General features: G+C 41.6%; 2 protein-coding genes across 6 annotated transcripts; one reads left to right on the forward strand and one right to left on the reverse strand.

Moving 5' to 3' along the window:
- Positions 1-1,094: 1,094 nt before the first annotated feature.
- On the reverse strand, positions 1,095-14,106 carry rgs14b (regulator of G protein signaling 14b). 5 transcript variants are annotated; one of them, XM_080773231.1, is made up of 16 exons: positions 13,996-14,106; positions 12,931-12,952; positions 12,654-12,808; positions 11,430-11,522; positions 10,567-10,710; positions 10,266-10,415; positions 9,163-9,220; positions 8,973-9,073; positions 7,688-7,894; positions 7,124-7,200; positions 6,462-6,588; positions 5,496-5,577; positions 4,567-4,601; positions 3,975-4,064; positions 2,725-2,803; positions 1,095-1,764 (listed from the first exon to the last, which is right to left on the reverse strand). In XM_080773231.1, the coding sequence occupies exons 1-16, from the start codon at positions 14,038-14,040 to the stop codon at positions 1,493-1,495; spliced, it is 1,737 nt and encodes a 578-aa protein (XP_080629357.1). In that variant the 5' UTR covers positions 14,041-14,106; the 3' UTR covers positions 1,095-1,492. The 5 variants fall into 5 exon arrangements, with proteins under 5 accessions (XP_080629357.1, XP_080629356.1, XP_080629359.1 ...); XM_080773230.1 differs by having other exon boundaries at positions 2,707-2,803; XM_080773233.1 differs by lacking the exon at positions 3,975-4,064.
- A 2,491-nt stretch (positions 14,107-16,597) lies between these two features.
- On the forward strand, positions 16,598-18,840 carry LOC308322599 (uncharacterized protein). The gene is made up of 7 exons (XM_080773969.1): positions 16,598-16,647; positions 16,725-16,778; positions 17,154-17,183; positions 17,327-17,353; positions 17,828-18,097; positions 18,332-18,430; positions 18,742-18,840. The coding sequence occupies exons 1-7, from the start codon at positions 16,602-16,604 to the stop codon at positions 18,816-18,818; spliced, it is 603 nt and encodes a 200-aa protein (XP_080630095.1). The 5' UTR covers positions 16,598-16,601; the 3' UTR covers positions 18,819-18,840.
- The last annotated feature ends 2,492 nt before the right edge of the window (positions 18,841-21,332 follow it).

A 21,332-nucleotide genomic window follows, 5' to 3' on the forward strand; every position in this document is an offset into this window, starting at 1 on the left:
CATTTTGGGTGGAGTCCCGTAAACGAATCAACTAAATTGATAAAAAAAAACCAATCACAGTACAATAGGAAAAGTAGCCAACACAGCCATGTTATGAGTTTGTAGAATGGCCATTTGTTAAATTTACACGACACCAATAAGCAGACAAATGGGTGCATATCTTTGGTCCGACACCCTACCCATACCGCCCACGGACGCCACGGGTGAGTCTTAACCGGCAACAACTGCATGTCGGACTGTTAATACGTCGGATCAACGCATGCGCCCCCAGGACAATAACTGTAATCTGTTTGCAATATGTCTGCAAACAATAACTTCACCTACAAGGGATTGATCATAAAACATTATTTAATTCTGCACACTGTACACCATGTAGTATACTGTACATTCATGTTCATCGATGCCATGTTACTAATAATACTGAGATTCAGCCTGAGGCGACAGGAAGAGCACATGACCAATTACTAAAGACTTGTCAAAGTGTCGACACAGCAAACGTGTAATCAAATAATAAACACATAGACACACCATTAAGAATAAAGCACAATAAACACTTTAAATATAAACAACCACAAATAATTACAGTAGAAAATGTTCAAAAGTCTGTGCAAACACACTTCAAATGTCAAAACAGAAAAGGCCCTTTTTTTTGGTCATTCAACAAATCACTGACTGCGTAGGCTATCCTCAGTTTAGAGAATCAAAATAATGGCTACATTGTGACACATCAAATGGAAAGAATGTTGTACCCTAGTATTTAACATTTTTGTATAAAAAAACAAAATCCATTATTAAAAACAGATCACACGCATCATATGGTCATGCTTGGCCTTTTAGTAATACTTTAAAATAACTTACGTTCTGGTTACTTGTTTTTCAGTCATAATTCATAATGGGCCTGGTTCACTAAGCTGTTTACACACATATTTTGGGTGTAAAGGAGTTTTCCAAACTTCCCACATTAGTCTAGAATAAGAAATTCCAATGACATACAGTATACAGCAAGCTATATGGATAGCAAGTCTGCATCCGAGCAGACTTAAGAAAGAGTGTCTCTCTGCATAATTCATACAAAAATAAAAAAAGATTAGTGAATCAGACTACTAAAATGGAAAGTTTGGAATGTTCCTTTAGACCCAAAATATGTGTGTAAACAGCTTAGTGAATTGGGCCCAATATGTTTTCTAATGGATCATAAATATCATATGCAAATTAAACACTTCATCACATAAGAACACTGCGTGATGATTACAACTCATTACAGTGACAGCAGCAGTCCACTGATTCGGAGCTTATGTATCAGACATTCACAAATAAAAGTAAAAAGTGCATGACTAGCTTTTACTCGGTGATAAATTAATTGTGGTCCACTACTATTCACCAAGGCCATGTTGGAAACATCGAGTTTAACCCACATTTTGGAGAACATATCCTTAAAATGGCCTTCAAACATCCTTAAATAGCCTACCTGCTCTCACACAGGCGGTCACATTCAAAGTGTCGTTTCCTTTACGTCCTTTTTAGAATCGGCGCTTTTTGCTGCTCCTCCGGCTGAACTTGCAGCAGGCGTGACGCAGTCATCCACTCCCTCTGTAGTGTGTGTCGTTGAGCTTCCGCTGACGGATCCATCTTCTCCCTTTGGATCCTCCCACCCTTCGTCCGAGGGCAGCCGGAGGAACACGGGCATGGTCAGGTGTTCTTTGGTCAGGAGACCTCGCTGGTCGTCAGCCCTGAACTGTGCTTTGGACAACATATCCATGATCCCTGACAGAAGGAGAAAATGTCCTTTAACGCGAGTCAAATCATAATTATTCTAAACTATATTAATACGGTACTGAAGGTACTTTAGAATGCCATGGGTGACTAACCGGTCAATCACTTTGAGTAGAGGGCAATTCATCACCACTGCACTCATTTCAATATGTGGAGTAAAAGCAAGAGGTCATTTATTTTTGGACATTTAGTCCATCCTCTGTGGGCCAAAGAACTCATCTTAAAGGACAACTCCAGACTAAATGACGTAGGCTCATTTTCCTACTTATATTGACCCCAAATTACTTTGGCTATTTTTGCCAAATGCCACCGTCATCCAGTTTCCATGCAGGCATGCACTTTGGCATAAGACCTGGACAGATTATCAGCCACCTACACATCTCGAGTTGGCTAAAGTTTTCTGCCTTTTTATCTTTGCCAGATGCTTTTGTGATTTCCTTTTTGGCACAAAGAGCTTTGTACTCACTAATACCAAGAAAGATTGACTAAATCTCGCTGTGAAAGACAAGGAGACAGACGGAACAGCTACCGGCACAATTCAAGATTTATCCCTAATTCAGTCAGCCCACAAAGATGAACACAGGACCATGTCCCCGTCTTAGCTTTGACCTGCCCCCCAGCAATCGATCTAGAAAATTAACCACATGAACCCCTGTGTCCCCATTCTGGGCATGTCATAAAAGGTGAAATTTCTCTAACAATAGGCCAACATTCAGCGAAAATAGTAGATCTACAAGCTCATAACACAAAGCTCTCAGTGCATTGTAAGCTTCAAGTTGTGAGCTCGTAGATCGGTTATTTCCGGCGAAGAGATTTGGTGTAAAGGGTTCAAAGGAGAGGGCCAATTTAGCATAGGGCCCTGGTCAACAAAGTATTTAGGGTTTAAGTGGTTAAGAAAGGACGGCAACTAGATCACCATACTGGGGGGCCTACCATCTAGGTCATCCTTACTGGGCTTGGGCTGGTTCTTGGCACAGCCAGACTCCGGGCATGACTGGATCTCCGCGCCACCAGCAGCCGATCCCCGTTCCTGGCACAAAGCAAGGTATATGGAAATGAGGTAAGGTCACAGACACCATTTTCTCAATCATACAATTCCAGACGGCAGATTCGTCGCACAATGGGAGCCCAACTACACCCGTAAGTTTGGTGTAATCACTGGAATGCATTGGAGCCAGTGAGAGCCCAGTGACCAGCTCATGAACAAACACCATTTCTGATCAATTCTGAATGACTGAGAGCTGAGACATTTTGTAAAGTAATCGCTTCTGGAAAAGACAAATAACACATTGTTGTCCGCTGTGTTGCTTTTTGATGTGTACACCTTGTCATTTTATAGAGGTTTAGAAGAGCACAAAGTACCTTTCTGAATATACCAAGTATCTCGATACCTGCAACCGTTTCCTGCCTGGCAGGCGAATCTCACGATACCTCAGAGACGGAAACGAAACCTACCACCGTTTAGATGCTCCAGATAATGATGTACTACTGTGCACATTGAACAGCAAGTGATTAGAAAACAACAACCTGTGATATGTCTTCTTTTATATTCGTGAACCGATTATGAGACAATGGTCTCAATTGTTCAGAAATAATGTTTGTTCACGAGCTGGTCCAGCCGGCTCCAGTCGCTGCCATGTATTCATTGAACTTCGGGTGTGAGATTTGCCTTTCATGAAAGAGTCCATGAAAGTGTTTAAAGTGTTTAAATTGTCTGGGGGATAACATGAGGTTTGGGAGGACGTTCCACCCGATATCATAATAAGAGGTTCTACAACAAGAGACGAAACTCCCAATAAGTCCCATAGTAACAACTAGCACCCAATGTCTCCACCATTTTGGTGTGATGACAACATTAAAAAGTCATGCTGTACAAACCTATTCTACGATTATATTGAATGCTTCTACAGAACTTGTCCGTGTTGTGAATAGTGAAAATGTATGTATGTATAATGATTTACTCATTTATTAAATCATATTTATGAATGAATAAAAGCAGAAATTGATATACATTCATATTAGAATATGAATATGTATTGATATATATTAATTCAGAATGTCAGGGTGCATGTGCGCCCATGCATGTATGGACACGCATGCACGTCCATGCATGTCACGGTGTTACAGTAAGTAGGACAGGGAAGAAGTGTTACAAGTGTTACATTAACTTTAGTCTCTCGAGACAGAGACTGTTGACTCACCGTTTTTCCTTTATTTTTGGCCGATGGGTTCTCAGAATTCTTTAACTTTAATTCAGAAAGCGCTGCCGCCATCTTGGATTGATGCGCCATCTAGTGGTGATTCCAAAAAAATTAAGGAGTTGCATATCTCTCCTTATAGAATCTCTTTGAGATCATGCCACACTAAATGCCCAGATGCCATTTTCCAAGTTGTGCTGTATAGAAAGACAGGACCCACTTCCATGTTCTCCTCCAACCAGTCTCTGCCCTACATTCCCTGGGCCTCTATCTACGTTACTAAACTAACCATCCATCCATCAAACCTAAAGACTAAAAGCATCATGGGTTTTGAGGGGGTAAGTCCCTGCAATGTACTACTAGCTTCATGTGACATGTCCAGGAGGTGTACTTGTACATCAAGCAGCCTCACGCTATAAGGATTCGAAAACAGGAGATAGGCTCCTGCCATTTGGGCCTCACGGCTCGGCAATACTTACTATCTACCACTGATCAGTTCTCCAGTCTGTTCCGTTCTACCCCAAAGACTCTAGATCTCAAGTAATATAAAGTTGTGCAAGTTGTGGTCGTATAGCCTCTATGAGCGAAAGCTTACCTGAGTGGTTGAAATGTGTCTGGAACTGCTTGGACCTGTTAATATAAACCACACAGAGAATATTAGTGACACCCAAGGTCAGTGGCATTTAAATAATTACCTATACTATACTATAGGGCTGCACGATAGATTCTGACCGATTCCAATATTATACAGAGGACCACAATGGAAACAAGCCTAGGCCCTCTAGGGGCTTATTGGCCCAAAGCATGTTTTTTTTTTTTTATACTGTTTTTATTAGGCAGGCCCAAAGCATGTTAATAAAGTATTCAATCAATCAATAAATAAATATCATATTTGATTTGGCTTTTGTTCTAGACTAGAGTAACTAGAAACTTTAGATTCATATTGAACTCATTGATGCATTTTTACATTTTTCATTTAAATTTTCATTTTGCTGGTGAAAACAGATGAAATAATGTCAATTAATTTGAGACCAATCCGATATGGCATTTTTATGGCCGATATGGCCGATTGCAATTATGCTACAGATTATATCGTGCATCCCTACTATACTAGTGACACCCATGGTCAGTGGCATTTAAATAATTACCTATACTGTACTAGTATAGAACACAGACATCAGTGACAACTATGGACAGCAATATTTATTGTTTTGACACAAGACCAAGACTTGGTCTAAGAAGTCATTACTTTGTGCTATAAAGACAAACCTTTTTCTCCATTAACACAGTGAGTATTTAAGTGTGCACACTGCGCAGAGAAACGGTGAAATCAGTGAGGTAAGGATTAAAGTTCTCCCCGTAGGATATACTAGCATCAAGCTGAGGCAGCAGAGCACAGAGAAGAGGTAGTGTTGTTGATCCAGGATACACAAATCTTGAACAATCCGGAGCTCGCATGCATCACCGTTAAATGGTCTGACTAACACTGCAGTGTGAATTAATGTACAGGTATAGTATATTCACCTTTGATCTTGTCTAGTTGGAGCTTCTTATTGGCCAGTTTGAACACATTGGTGGACATGTTGATGGGATCAGGACACCCAGCCTGAAATCACAGGAAATAAAAGTGTCTGCAAATTAAGTTGACATTCACCGATGGCAGTAGCAAATATTCATCCGTTGTTGCTGTTGGAATGCGTCAATTTATTTGCTGTCTATGTTGGTGCAGCCTAACAAATAGATTTGAAAAGGTTGTGTTTTATAAGATTATTTTATCATTTAATTAGTGGGAACACTGGTACTGTAACTGAGAATAGTCTGGGTTCAAAGTATGGGTGACAACAACAATGTCAGCAATAAGCCCATCCATGGCTTGATAAGAACTTACTGAAAAATACATAGCTCAGCCGTGGGTGCCACAGCTGTTGTACTACACAGTACAACATTATACTTTCTTTAACCCATTCTGGGCGGGCACCCATTTTGGTGTTAGCACTATGTTATGCTTTAGCTATTGAAAAATAGCAGATCTACAAACTCATAGCGCGCCACCGAGTGGCGCGCTACGAGCTTGTAGGTCTGCTATTTTTGAAAAATCGAAGAACGACTGACATTTTTATAATCTGATCTCAGGTCAGAATGGGTTCATCAGACCAGTGTGTGTCCAGTGGAAACCTCGTATGAATCTGATCTCAGGTCAGAATGGGTTAAAGATGTTACCTGATTCGGTCCGGCCAAAAAGAGACGTTTTTATTTCCAGGGAGAAATAATAGTCCGACCATAATTTGTGTGCACTACAGTAGAAACCCAAGAATTGTATTTACGCGCGCACGCAACTTCAGCAAGCCGGCTCAACTGTGGAGTTCAGTTTCACAGCCGGCAACCCATAAGGTCCGCGGCCCATAAAAGGTCATCAGCTCACGGGGGACTTGACCCCTGTGACCACCCCCCCCCCCCACCTCCTACGTCCCTGCACAGTCACACACACACCATGGTGACGATGGCATCCTGTGGTTTGAGCTGGTGTTTCAGGAGAACCACAGCGAGAGCATCTTGCAGCTTTTTACTGGACTTCACCACAACGCCCACCGTCTTCCCGGTAAACAACACCTCCAGCCTGAAACAAACACACCAGACAGTGAACACGTGTAGCAACAGTTAACATCAGACATGCATTTAATTTGTCATGCGAATAAAAGATGAGTAAACAGACATGGCATTTCATTTGTCATGCGAATAAAAGATGAATCAATAAAAATAAAAACATTGAACATTTTCAAGCTTTCTACAGTCTACCTCTGAGACACAGAGTATAGCCTACAGTGATTGTACCATCTTAGAGCATTAATGAGGATTGATAAGCTACAATAAGATGTACGTTAAGTCAAAGGATCTGCAGCCAGGGAACAGAATTATTTCAGGCAGTCCACTTTTAGCTCCTTATAGTCCAATTGTCAGTCATTATCAGACATTCCCACTAAACGATCGTGTACACAAATGCCGCATATATAGCACTGTCATTTTTACATCACCAAGGCAGGCGCTCCAAAAGGAGCCTCAAGAAGACCGTGCACTTGGATAACCGTTTTGTGTAAGTTGCTAAGCCATGTGGGGCAGAACGGAAGGAGAAGTGCTGCATGTGGTTAACTCACGCAATGGTGACCCTCAGTTCCAGGTCCACCTCCTTGTCCCTCACCACTGAACAGTCCTGGTCCAAGGAGAGGGGTTGCTGTGGGGAGATTTTAGAAAAACCTTGAAAATGCACCTCAAATCTTTGCTTCTTCCCTGGAACAAAACATTTTGAGATGGGGGTCGGCAGCCAAATGCATGCATGCGCACCACTGATATAGATTAAACAAGATGAATCACTTGCGATGCAGTGAGTCAGAATGCTGTAACTCATCTCTGCAACGTTCTGCAACAGTTTGGTTGCATAAAGTTGCGCTGGTGTGGACTGCATGCTATTAACCTGACTCCACCAGATTGCGACAGTATTGAGTTCACAAGGTCCCTCCTCCTGCCTGGATCTGGGCTCTCTCAAGCAGAAAAGATCAACCGGAAGCAGCGGGACAAAAATGTGCACTGTGGCAGCACTTCAATACGTCATCAGTATGATTTAAGCCTTTAATTTGTAATTGTGACAGCCACGTAGGCATAACCATTTGCGGACTAAACTGAAGAAGCCGTGGCGGGTCTGACAGAAATAAGAGCTGCACCTTGTCTTTGCCACGGAGGTAGATGACGACGTCTTTGAGTGGGAACCCTCTCTTCTCACACAGGCTGGTCAGCATGTCTCGGAGGAGCAGGCCGGGCCGCGCGGGGGCCAGCGAGGCACTGCCGTCGGGCAGGTACACGCAGCAGTAGCCCCCCTCCAGCCCCGGAACACCCCCATGGTCTGGGGAACAGGGACTCGAACGGCCATTCTGGATATAAGGAGGTAGGAAGTTTCATTAGTAGAGAGATAGAGGTACAATTTAGGTATTAACCCATTCTGACCTGAGATCAGATTCTAAAAATGTCTGTTTGAAAATGACAGTTTTCTGAAAAAGCTATGTTTCTATGTCAGTCGTTCTTCGATTAAAAAAAAATAGCAGACCTACAAGCTCGTAGCGTGCCACTCGGTGGCGTGCTATGAGCTTGTAGATCTGCTATTTTTCAATAGCTAAAGCATAACATAATGCGAACACCAAAAGGGGTTCCCGCCCAAAATGGCTTAATCCAGAGCAATTTACAGTAAGCAGGAACACCACATGGTAATACATCAAATACATAAAAATAGTCATCAAGAATCTTATATACGTAAGCTAAGAACCTAACATCCGTCTAACAGTGGAATATCTATATAATTTAAATATTTGTATACACTATATAGTCTACATGAAATGCTACATTTAATGCTTACATTTTGAGCCTTTGCATACACATGTAGGTCATCAAGGCTAGTGCAAGTGATACGGGCTAAGATGGAGTCTGAAGAGGTGGGTTTTAAGACTACGGTGGAAGATTGGGAACAAGTCTGCAGTTCTGATGAAGTGTGTTCCATACTTTTGGAGCCAGAAGGGAGAAGAGTTTGAGACGTATGGAGCGTTGTCTTGGCATTTTCACTGAATGTTCTTCTTTGAAGATATGGGGTGCCAATACCTTTGGCTTCTTTGAAGGACAGCATCAGTTTTGTACTCCATGCGGGCAGCAACCGGGAGCCAATGGAGGGTGCGGAGAAGTGGGGAGACGTGAGAATTGTGTCTGGTTGAAGACCAAGTGAGCTGCATCAATTGGGGAGGCTCATGAAGTGCACATGCCGATAGGCCAGTAAGGAGAGTTACAATAGTCAAGTTTTGATATGACTGAATAAGGAGCTAAGCTGACTCCTGAGGTGAGGAAGGGTCTAATTTGTCAAATGTTAGCTAGAGAGAGAGATAGAGAGATGGATAGAAAGAAAGCTGTGACCTCTTAGACTTCACATTGAGCAGCAACCAGTAACCATTCATTACCTGTACTGACCTGTATTTGCCTGAAGAGGGAGCCAAGTTCCACACTGCTGTTTGACTTCATCTGTGAATTGTTTCGGCACACAGAGACCTGCAGTTGCGACACGTCTATAGCTACATAGGGAAGAAACACTGACTGTGACAACAGGACCTTGGAAGTGGAGAATAATGTATTTTAAACTGTATATCGTCGTTTAGTTTACCCCCCAATGATCCTCTCTTTTGATGCGTCTCAGTGCTCTTTCCAACTGGACCGTTGTTCTGTTGGGAGAAAGTGAAACCAAGCCGTTGGAATAGAATTTATATGAATAAATGCAAAGCTGCTCCTTGGCTTTCCATAATGCGCTGGCACCTCTCTCTCTCTCTCTTACCCTAGGACTCACCTACGACCAACATATAGGGACGTCAGTTTGAATGTGGTCAAGTAAGACATTGTGTTTTGAAGTGTTTATTTTCTTTGCAATACCAGATCACTCTTAAACAGTTTAGGATGGCTCAGGGAAGAGGAAAAAAAGTTTCACAGCTCTCAATGGTCCATTTCCCACCAGGGTGGAAGCGGTTCCGTTCTTTTTTTATCCCGACTAAATTTGAACCGAATTAATTGGTTCAGATCCGTAAAAGTTGGTTCGGAATTGGTACCACAAAATACTTCTTCTTGCCCTGAAGTGGGAACCAAAGTGGGCGTGTCACTATTCAGGTTGGAAGATGCAGATGTGATATAAAACATAATTAAAAATAAAGAACGGGACCAGTTCTAGAACCAAAGAAAAGGGGTCAATGTGCCTGAGTAGTGTGTGGAAATCAGACATGAGAGAAGAGAGTAGACCTTAAGATAGAGCTGTGGAGTTAGTACTGCTGTATGGGGCTGAGACATGGACCCTCACAGCACAACAGGAAAGAGCCCTGGACGGAGTCAATGCAAGAATGCTACGAATGGCACTAGACGGACATGGACGGACCGCATCAGAAATGTGGACCTACCACGGGTCACAGACAAAGTCAGAGAGAGAAGGTTGAAGCTGGCAGGGCACTGCGTCAGGCACCCAGAACTAGAGGCCCTGGGAGCCAACCCAGGGCAGAGGCAGGAGGGGAACGAAGCACACCACGTCGTATACGTAGACACACTGCAGCGTTACAGCTTAGCCAACACTGTAGAGCTCAAGAACCCGATGTTAGATTGGAGAGTGTGCGATCAAGGAGCCCTGAGATGGTGTTTGCTAGACCACACTCTAATCTCGCATTGCTTAGAAGTTAGAACTGTATATTTTGGCATTTTGTGTTTTGTGTCTTTTTAAAACACACTCACAGTGAACATGTCCTCCCAGGAGCCCTTGGAGGTCGGTTTAGAAGCGAGCGTTGGAAGAGGCCTGCTGCCCACGCTGGCCACGGTGCAGCTCAGGTAGAGAGGGGACCGCACGAAGCGTCTGTAGCTGTCCATTTTCATCAGCTTGAACACCTGATGGGCACACAGCACCACAGAGAGCAGTGAGGACAGACGACAACGCATTTTACACTGGAAAATGTGACATGAAAGTGTTGTGTAAGACATTATGTTAACAGATTCAGGTGTGCGTGACTGTGTGCGTGCATTCGTGCGTGCGTCAGACCTGTGCCTGAGCCTTGTCAAATATGTGAGGTGTGGGTTGCTGGAGGTCTTGCTTCTCTATTCGGGCTGTATCGTCGATGTTGACAGAGTACGGAGCGTTGTCGGACAGGTAGGTGTTGTAGACAGTGGCGGCCTCTTCTTTTAACTGCAAACAAGAACACAATCACATAAACACCTTGCATGAACCTAAAAGAACACAATCACATAAACACCCTGCATGAACAGTCCTAAAAGTGCTCAAATGTGACAGAATAAGACCGCATGACAAACGGTGTCAGTAAGAGTTCCATTGAGTTTAATTTTAAATAGCCAGATTTTAATAAATAGATTTAGTATCAAGGTTGACAGGAAAGATTGGCAGGGGAGAGAGGGGGGCTGCCATGAAGTGAAAATGCCTTGGGTCAGAAGAACTGGGGTCACTATACAGAAAGACGGTAGCCTTCATTATAACCTTATTGACAGCGAGCTACACAGAGCGCGTGTGCGTGCGACGTATGTGCAGTCCACGAAAATAATGCACCTGTGAAACCCTTCTGGCTACACCAGATCTGTGGGCGAGCGCAGATTTGTCCAATTTGTCCATGTGTGGGCATAGGCTTGTAAAAAATATAGAGCCGATCCTATTTTTAGAGCATGCATATATGCATATCCGGGGCCCGTGCTATCTGTGTGTCTGGTGTAGCCGGTATCTTTGACATATATTGGATCTTTCCAAACAAGATGTATGCGCAAAGTAAATTCCACGCACAGACTCTTACACAATGAGCCACCAGGGCAGGGATAGGCTCCAGGTATAGTGTTGTATAGAGTTTTGTGAAAAGAGGGATGATACACTAAATAGAAAAGGAATCACCTTTACCATACCTTGCCTGAACTTCTAGCTGGAATCTTCTTGAACTTTTCACAAGCCTGCCAGAACAGAATATTCTCTTCACTGACCTCAGACTTCAAAAAGGCCTGTAGAAACAAACGCATCACAAACAGTCAAAAGAAAAACTTTATCAGGATATGGGGGGAAAATAATAACCTGTGTTCCAATGGAGCCAGTATAGTCACAAATTCTTGGTACTACTTTTCATTGGTTAAATACTGTATCCCACACAACACTGTTCACTTTTCTATTGTTTTTTAACATAGCTAAGATGCTAGATCTACAAGCTTACAGCACGTCACGATGAGATGCGATCTGAGCTTGAAGATTGGTTATTTTGCATGCTACTTCTGCACAACAATCTTGTGTGACGAAGTAGGACATTTAAAAAAGGTATATTTTTTGATGAAAACAAAAAGGTTTTTGTTATAAGGTTAAAGCATCATATTTAGATAGTAATCATTGCTATTTGATTATTGCCATTTGCATTTGTTCAGTAACATGAGTCTCCCTAGTTCTTTAATTTCAGCCAATGAGGAGAGATTACCCATTTATCAGCTTCATGGTGTTCCAGTCAAGGAAACCCCTATAGCACTCTTACTCTATAGCAATTAGTACTATCAGAATATAGAGCTATTAACACCTTTTAACCAAAGAAAATCACTTACCCCTACCTTTAATTTACAGGGAGCAGCAAAGAGTACAAATATGGAGATAACAGTTCACCACTGGCAGACCTCTGTTCAGATGAAGTGCATTAAGTCATCATTTCGATTGGAATGTCATTATTTTAAATGTATGTGGTTGGTGTGTGTGTGTGTGTGTGTGTGTGTGTGTGTGTGTGTGTGTGTGTGTGTGTCTCTCTGCCCGTCTCGAATAGTGTTGGGAATCTAAAGATTTTAACAACTCCAGTTCCTTAACGACTCCCTCTTAACGGTCCGATTCTCGGTTCTCTTTAACTCTGAGAGTGAAATTAAAACTTTTCAGAACCACCGGTATTGAATTTGAATAGCAGATGTCAAGTCCACATTCCAGCTCTGACAGTATGATTAAAAAGAAAAAGCGGTTCCAGAAACGGTTCTAAATACGATGGAACCGATTCCGGTTCTTCAATAGCGTAACCGGGGTCTGAAAAAGAACCGGAACCCGGCTAGTCTCGAGTACCTGTCCCTTTCCAAGTTCCGTCTGTGTATGACGGTGTTAATTGTGTCTCTCACCGTGAAGTAGCGCACCCCCGCGGGGTCCTCCAGCAGCTTCTCGAAGCAGACGGCCCAGCTCAGGACATTGTTGGCCTGATGACCAGCCTCTCCAGCCGGACTCCCTGGAAGACTGGAACTGCTGCCTCCATGGCCTCGAGCAGACATGTTCAGCTCTGAAACACACGCAGCAGCACAAACTGAGCACCGCAGGAGACGGATATATCAATGCTTCAACTTTAAGTGTCATGCATAGACATGTTTCAGTTATTTGAAAATATGACAGCATAGTACATACCTCCATCTGATACCGCCTGGCTCTGAAATAGAGATGAAGAGATAACGTGGGTGCCAAAATACAACCTCAATGTTTTTTTTTAGACAGAATATAAAAAGCAGAGGTAAATACTTTCAAGAAAGATACACAAAAGTTATGTTTTGAATTTGGAAGTGTGATGAGCATGCTGTGAGCATGCTGTTCTTTTTGTTTAGCTAGAGTAGGTCTACACCAATTTAACCCTTTTCATATCTATGTGATGTAATCTGACTATGTCCATTATTTATTGGGCATTTGAGCCACGGACCACCATATGACACACCGTTGGTGTGTCATATGGTGGGAAGAGGGTGTGGTACTACTAGACAGCCCCACCGTTCATTCACAGCTTCCAGAGTAGACGTCAGTTCAATTCAAGTGACTCAGTCATTGTTTCGCCACCAACCATATCCTCGTGAAAGAGTAGGGCCTGATGTGTATCTCCGCCTTTCATTAACGTGACTCAAAACAATGACCCAATTCGGCTTCCTACTGTGCATCTCTTCTTTTTAGGCTTATAAGAAATAACAGTGTTCCAGAAGAAGAACATGTGATTCCAAGAACTTGGAAGGATGTACAGTATAGGAGTCCATTGCCTCTCATAAAGAGGCATTAGTAATTATACATCGTGTGCACAATATGCAGTGACAGAAAGAGCTTGATATTAGTTATAAACTACTGTACATTTATGTAGATATCTTTGTAGATACCTTTATTCAGAATTACCAAACCAACCTAGACAACATTGTCTGTTTCAGTAGAACAGAGCCTGATCTAGCATCACTGAAAACACGAAACATGTCAAGAGAACTCAAACTCAAATAACCATTTTAAATAGCACTACTAGATCCATCAACAAACCATCAACTACAACAATCTCCTAGATCTTTACTAATAGCATCCAAAGGCATTAACTTGTCATTGTCTGCATGTCTTTTAAAAAGACCTGACCAGCTCTGTGCCATCATACAGTAGCCAGCTGCATCTCTAGTATATTTTGATGATGAAACTAGCCTAACATAACAAAATAGTTGATTTTCCACTCACCATATGGCCAACAGGAATGCCAAGACCTTTACGGTTATTTGCCATGACGATATGGTACGAGCTCCAATAAGCCAAAAGAACAATGCCAAACGTCTCTCACACACAGTGGAGTGATCCACCAAAGATAGATACACTGCCTCAACACTTCACCACTTCCTGTCACTTCCTGCCTGAAAGAGAAGTCTCTCGACCATCGCAAGTCACAAAAGAGGAAGTATCAGTATTGCTGTTAATACATGATGAAAGTGGCATGCAGGCTTGCCTCTTGAGTAACCCACTGAAGTGGACTCACTTTGAGCTGCATTTCATGTCATGAAAGGTGCTATACAAAAAGTAATTTTTTTATTATTATAGTAACATGCATGCACAAGCTGTGTGCTCTGTGCGTGGCAATAGTACATATGGTGGCCATACTGTAACTTAAATTATAGTGCTCCGTCTCACAAGCAGTTGTAATGCCAATTAACTTACTACTACTTACTGTAGTTACTTTGAACAACTCTAGCTGTAGGCTACTTGAGAAGTATAGAAATTCTACTTTTTGAGGAAGTGTATAGGCCTACATGTAGCCTGGCTATACTCTGCATTTAATTGGTTTAGTTGTAGCCTATCATAAAAGTTAACACCTTTTATATTTTACACTTCTGAGCAACATCATGTCACCAAAAGTTATATCCACATTCTAAAACTATATCAATACTAGGCTACTAGAGAATATTTAATTTGTACATACCTGGCTGTAATAAAATCCAGCATTTAATACTAGAACTAATTAAATTACCATAACATTGTCTGTCATTTCTCATACTGGTAGGCCTATTGCTATTAGCCTATAGGCCGTACTGACATTTTATTTAGTTTGCAAAGTCAAGACTGGAAGACCTGAGCAACTTTGCCTTTTCCATAAAGACAAGACAACAACATATTCATGACATCTCAATCTAATGAAAGGATCCAGCTTAAATACAATTTATGTAGCTTCACATTTTTAAAGAAAGGAATACATTTTAAATAGCCTACAAAGTCGGATTCATCTGCAGAGGGAACAGACAACTCATAGGCTACAAGTGAAGTCGTCATGTTGAGTGCATATAGAGCATGATCCGATCCCACAAACCAATTAAATACTGTAATTATTGTGTATGGAAGTTGTGGAACATTTTGCCTAGTTTAATTCAGGCATTTCCAACATTAAAAGGCTTTCACCAAAAATGATAGTCATACCTTATTGTCAACCACGGTGATGGATTTGTTTTGTTTTCCGTTGATGTGTTTCTTATACTTTTTGTAATGTTTTTTCACTGTGCTTTTGGCAAATCGATACACAGTAGAAAGACGGATGATGGCGACCATCTTCACAACAAGAACACAATATTAGGCTATGTAGAAACTGTAGCCTATGAAATTAGTAGTCTAAATAGGTAGTAGGCTAAATGTCAGATTTTCTTCAAATAGGTAGTAGGCTAAATGTCAGATTTTCTTCAAATAAATAGAACGAAACGAAACACTCGATGTCGCACCTGAAACATATAAATAAATGATTGTGCATGCGGATTGGTCGTCGGCCTCATCCCACCCCCATTGGTTCATGGTCTGGCATTATGGAAATCAAGGAAGCTATAGAAATCTGGAATGGCTCTGTCTCCCGTTATGTGTGCAATTACTTTTTTTTAGGTCTCTATCAAGACCGCACAAAATTGTCTCAAGACCGCACTGCCAGACCGCACCAATGCATAGTTGCAACTCCTTGTTGCAACAAAACAGTTTTATAGCGAGACATTATGGAGCATTTGGCGTCATGTTTGTACAAGTTCAGTTTACTTTAGCCAGGAAAGTTGCACTATCCACTCCACTGTTACCTCAGACTGAGTACCGACGTGAAATGGCCATAGGCCATGATCAACAGCACACTCTCCTGGCCATTGCGGAGAATAAAATAATATATAAAGTAACATTCCCTGATAACTTTAATAGCATTATCTCTCTCTCTCTCTCTCTCTCTCTCTCTCTCTCTCTCTCTCTCTCTCTCTCTCTCTCTCTCTCTCTCTCTCTCTCTCTCTCTCAGCAGCGCAGTGCCATCATTTATATTATGTTCCAAAGCAGTATGCATGTGGTTATTGGAGTTCCAGGAACATGTACATTTGCATTGTTATCAGTGTTCCGTTTAGTTTCACTGCATTTCCCAGTACAAAGACCAGGCTGTAGCTTAGGCAAAGTAGTGTACTCATTCTCCATCACAGGACTAACGACGTATGAAGACACAAAACAGGTAAAAATCATTTTTAATACAAGTTTTCTTTTTATTATTACTTAATTTAGTTTTAGTTTTAATCACTTTCAAAGTAGTGGCCCCATATTTGGCCCTTTGCTTTTTTATTTAAGCTAAACAACATCGAGCTCACTATGTCAAACACTTTATATGACAAAGCATAAATTACGGTTTATTAAGTGATCAAAAGGCATCATCATGTCAGTTAATGCTATTCCTCATACAAATTATCTTTGTTGCTGCTTCTGCTCTTTCTGTTGAAAAAGACTCAATTCAAATTTAAATGTGTTTGTTTAATAGCACTTTTATGAGGAGTCTTCTGTGTGACAGAATGGAGATGACAGAGATGTCTCTGTATCGTGGACTTGGCATTCTCTTCATGAGTAAGAACTCTTTGAATTGTACAATTTGATATTTCTTATGATTGGCACTCTCACATCATGATTTGTCTTCCTTGTAGGCCAGGTTTGCTCCGCCTGCATACGTGTGGAATGCCTGCGTTGTAATATCACAGGTGAAACTCAGTGATGCTCCTTTCACTGTTTATATTTAAACTCAATACCTATTTGATGATAATGTTAGATTAAGAAAGCTGTTAATTACAATTTACAATTTAGGCATTTAGCAGATGCTCTTAATCCAGAGTGATTTACAATAAGCAAGAACAAAAAGCATGGCAATACATGATGTACATCACATAGGCTACATAAAAAGTAGTTCATCATGAAACATGCGTAAGTGGAATATCTATATAATGAAACTATATAAACTATACATACTATACTATATATATTATAAAGTGCTATGACTACATAAAAATGCAATTCTAGTGCTGTCTACGTGATCAATTAAATGACTCCTCCTTTGTCTCTGTTCACCTTTCTACTAGATGATAATCACACTGCAGTCTGCTTCAATGGTCAGTAAACTATTTCCTCTGTTTTGTTAGATGTTGTCACTGGGGTTGCTGATAATCAAAGACAGTAAAAAAATAAAAGAAGAAACTAAAGTTCATGCTGACTAATGTATTTATGACTGTTCTCTTTGTTAATTTGCCTATAGACGTTCCAGAGAACTGCACTCGTAAAGGTAGATTGAAGAAGTGATTGACATAAATCAGTGGTTTTCAACCAGTGGTCCCGGGACATTCACCAAAATTGACCCTTACAGGTTTTTTTGGTTTCATTTGATGCTCTCAAGAGTTACATTATTGTTAGACATCTGCATCAGATTTACAAGAAATCTAGTCTACACAATTAGAAGAATTGTTATTTTGATCAAGGTTTGCCTGTTATCTCTCCTAATGGTACCAGATCAATACAGCATGGAATTGTGGACAAAATCGTATCAAATCTTCTACGTTTTGGCTTTGGGCCTGAGATGCTAAATGTCCTCAAATTGTGGTCCGACGTGGCTCAAATGCAGAATAAATAATGAGCCTTGGTATGCAAAGGGTTGAAAACCACTGACATAAATGATATCACAACATCTGCATTAACACTTTGAGTCTTTGACAGAGAAGATTAGGCATCTTTTTGACTGACTTGATGTTCTACTTGTCAGATTTCCAGGTGTCTCTGAATGCCAGCGGTGGCTTTGACTTGAACGAGGGCGAGTACATCACCATGAACTGTACCCACAACCTGCCCATGCAGGCCGTGCCCCCTCTGCACCTGCAGTTCATGTGGGAGAAGGATGCTCATGTCCTGGAGGGTTGCAACGCCAGCAGCCTAACGCTGAAGGCGTTTAGCTCAGACAGGGGCCAATACACCTGCAGCATCCAGAGTCCGTGTGGCAATTTCAGCTCTTTACCACGGGGGGTCACTGTTGCATGTAGTTATTCATATTTTTATTTTGTATTAAATAAATTGTAGAAATGTGTAATGCTTTCTTAATCATCAGTGTTCTAGTGGTATCTCAGACTTTGTGTAACTGTCTGTGTTTTGTGTTATTTTTCTGTCTGTCTGTCTGTCTGTCTGTCTGTCTGTCTGTCTGTCTGTCTGTCTGTCTCTCTCTCTCTCTCTCTCTCTCTCTCTCTCTCTCTCTCTCTCTCTCTCTCTCTCTCAGCCAACAGTTCAGTGATTATGATCATCTGTGGACTCTCTGCGGTGGTTCTGGTTGTGTGTCTGGGATTGGCTATGAAGTACAAGTTGAATAGGGAGACCGGTAAGCCTTTTCCGTTTAACAAAGAAGAAACCCCTAAAAATACATATTTTAAGCTCACAGATGTATATTAACTTGATGGATGTAACTCAAATGCTTAATAATAATAATAATAATAATAATACATAATGAACAAAGCGTTATAAATTATGAAGTGGACATGTTTGTTTAGCTGTTTCATTCTATTTAATTTGAATATTTCACCCTGAAGGAAGCAATGAAACATTAGGGTACATTATTTTTGGGTATGTTCCCTTGTGTCCTCCTTTTAATCTGTCTTCCTGTCTGTCTGCTGTCTGTTTGTCTCCACACAGCTCAGAATAAGAGAAGGAAACTTCAGCTTCAACGTAACCAGCAGAGGGGTCCAGAGATGAGACCTAGAGATGCCTGACTCGCTTCCTCTATCTCACAATGGTGCATTTATACTTATACAGTGTTCATTTAGAATGACTAGGCCTATTCATACTTTAGGTGATAAGGTGACCACGGTGGTTAGTAAAAACAAGAGAGACGTGTTTGGGTGAGCGGTGAGTCGCTTACCACCACAGCATGACGTCATGTTGTAGCTTTCGGTGGACACCGTATCACCTAAAACTGGAATATGAATAGGCCTTTGATATTTGCTCAAATAATTAAGTCATACTAGACTAAAGACAAAATAATTTCAGATGACTAAATGGGACTAAAACTAAAATGGTGTGTTCTAAAGACTAAGACTAAATCAGAATGTGCTGGCAAAATTAACCCTACATTTATATAGTGCCTTCATCCAAAGCACCTTTAATACAATGTTAATGCTTTCACCCTGGATTCAAACGAGGACAACGTGATCCAACATCACGGTTGTATGCCTCCGACAACCAGTTGGCATTTACGCCCGTGGCAGTCCAGACTTGTATAGTTTATGTAGTGAAGATTCTCAGAAACAAAAACAAAAAAAGCAATGCCTCTGGCGGGGGGCGTAAAAATAGTTTTGAGTAACTTGATACTTTGTGTTGCGCTGTAAATAAACTCTTCTGTGTGCTAGTTTTATGAATGTTAACCCATCACGGTTTTCTCAGATCTTTTTTTTCCAGGTTTATATGGGACTCATGGGTGTCAAATTGGACTTGTATTTGATGAAATTGTCTTTATACTGCCCTGTTTATTATGTATTCTTGTTTTGCTCTTGTTATTTTAGTACATTTAGTACATTTAGTACATGGTCCGCATCAGAAATGTGGACCTACAGTATATGGGGACCTAGGCTGGCAGGGCACTGCGTCAGGCACCCAGGACTTGAGGCAAGTAAATTGACCCTATGGGAGCCAACCCAGGGCAAAGCCAGGAGGGGAAAGAAGCGTACCACCACCTATGTAGACGTGCTGCGGCGCGACAGCTTGGCTGACAACACTGAACCCGATGTTGGATAGGAAATGGTGGAGGGCAGCGATCCAGGAATCCCGAGTTGGTGTTGGCTATAGACCTCACTCTCACAGCAACTAAACTAGTACATTCTTCTGTGTCTTGTGTACAGCACTTTGGTTCAACACTGTTGTTTTAAATGTGCTTCATAAATAAAGTGGATTGGATTGGATTGGGGATCCAGTGCTTTGGTCTTAAAGTGTCACACAGTCACTTGTTATCAGTGATTCCCAAACTAGTGTTTGTAGATTTAGCTTTCTAATTTATGGAATTTCTTTTCTTTTTCTTTCTTTGTGAAATTATTGAGAGAAAAAAAGACTGAGCCTATCCATCATTTCAACTTACTTTGGATATTGTACAGGGTTTGATGAGAGCCCAGGTAGGGCCGGGCCTTAACTTTCGGGCCTGTTGAGAACTCTAGTTTTCACCAGCTGCCGGGCGCGGCTAGGCTAATAACTTTGGGGCAGTCTAGAGTTTGAATGGACAGGTGGGCCTGTTGAGATCTCTAGCTTTCGCCCTGTCTAATCATTATCATATTTCTAAGAATCTAATCATAATCATATTTCTAATGTGATTAATCCGTCCTCAAATCTTCTATTAACCTACCTACAGTAGGTGTGCTGTCATGTTTATGTTCATTTGTGTGTGCGTGTGCGTGCGCGCGTGTGCGAGTGTGCGTGCGCGTGCATGCTTGCATGTGTAGAGGTTAGCCAGAGTTCCACCTGCAGGGGATGGTATCAGAAGAAGTTTCCAGATCTGAGTCACTAGAGTGGCGTAACTTTGCTGCCAGATTACTATACTGTGTCCATATGCACTGCCCAAGGCTGTTCAGTATTACTATACTATGTCCATATGCACTGCCCAAGGCTGTTCAGTATTACTATACTATGTCCATATGCACTGCCCCAAGGCTGTTCAGTATTATTATACTGTGTCCATATGCACTGCCCAAGGCTGTTCAGTATTACTATACTGTGTCCATATGCACTTCCCCAAGGCTGTTCAGTATTACTATACTATGTCCATATGCACTGCCCCAAGGCTGTTCAGTATTACTATACTGTGTCCATATGCACTTCCCCAAGGCTGTTCAGTATTACTATACTATGTCCATATGCACTGCCCCAAGGCTGTTCAGTATTACTATACTGTGTCCATATGCACTTCCCCAAGGCTGTTCAGTATTACTATACTGTGTCCATATGCACTTCCCCAAGGCTGTTCAGTATTACTATACTGTGTCCATATGCACTGCTCAAGGCTGTTCAGTTGAGAGAGATGTTTTAATCTAGGAATAAAACAAGAGTGAAAATAATCCCTCTGCTCACAGGAGCACGTAGGCATGATGCTCACAACATGTTCAGTTTATACTTATGATGACAAAAAGGCCTCCGTTCCCCTTCAGGCTTGATGCTCAGCCATATGGTGAGTTGTCTGGACTGGACTGTGCTTTTTCTGTGTGTGTGTGTGTGTGTGTGTGTGTGTGTGTGTGTGTGTGCGT

Source organism: Protomyctophum bolini, assembly GCF_963924005.1.
Source record: "Protomyctophum bolini genome assembly, chromosome: 10".
In the NCBI taxonomy this organism is placed as follows: domain Eukaryota; kingdom Metazoa; phylum Chordata; class Actinopteri; order Myctophiformes; family Myctophidae; genus Protomyctophum; species Protomyctophum bolini.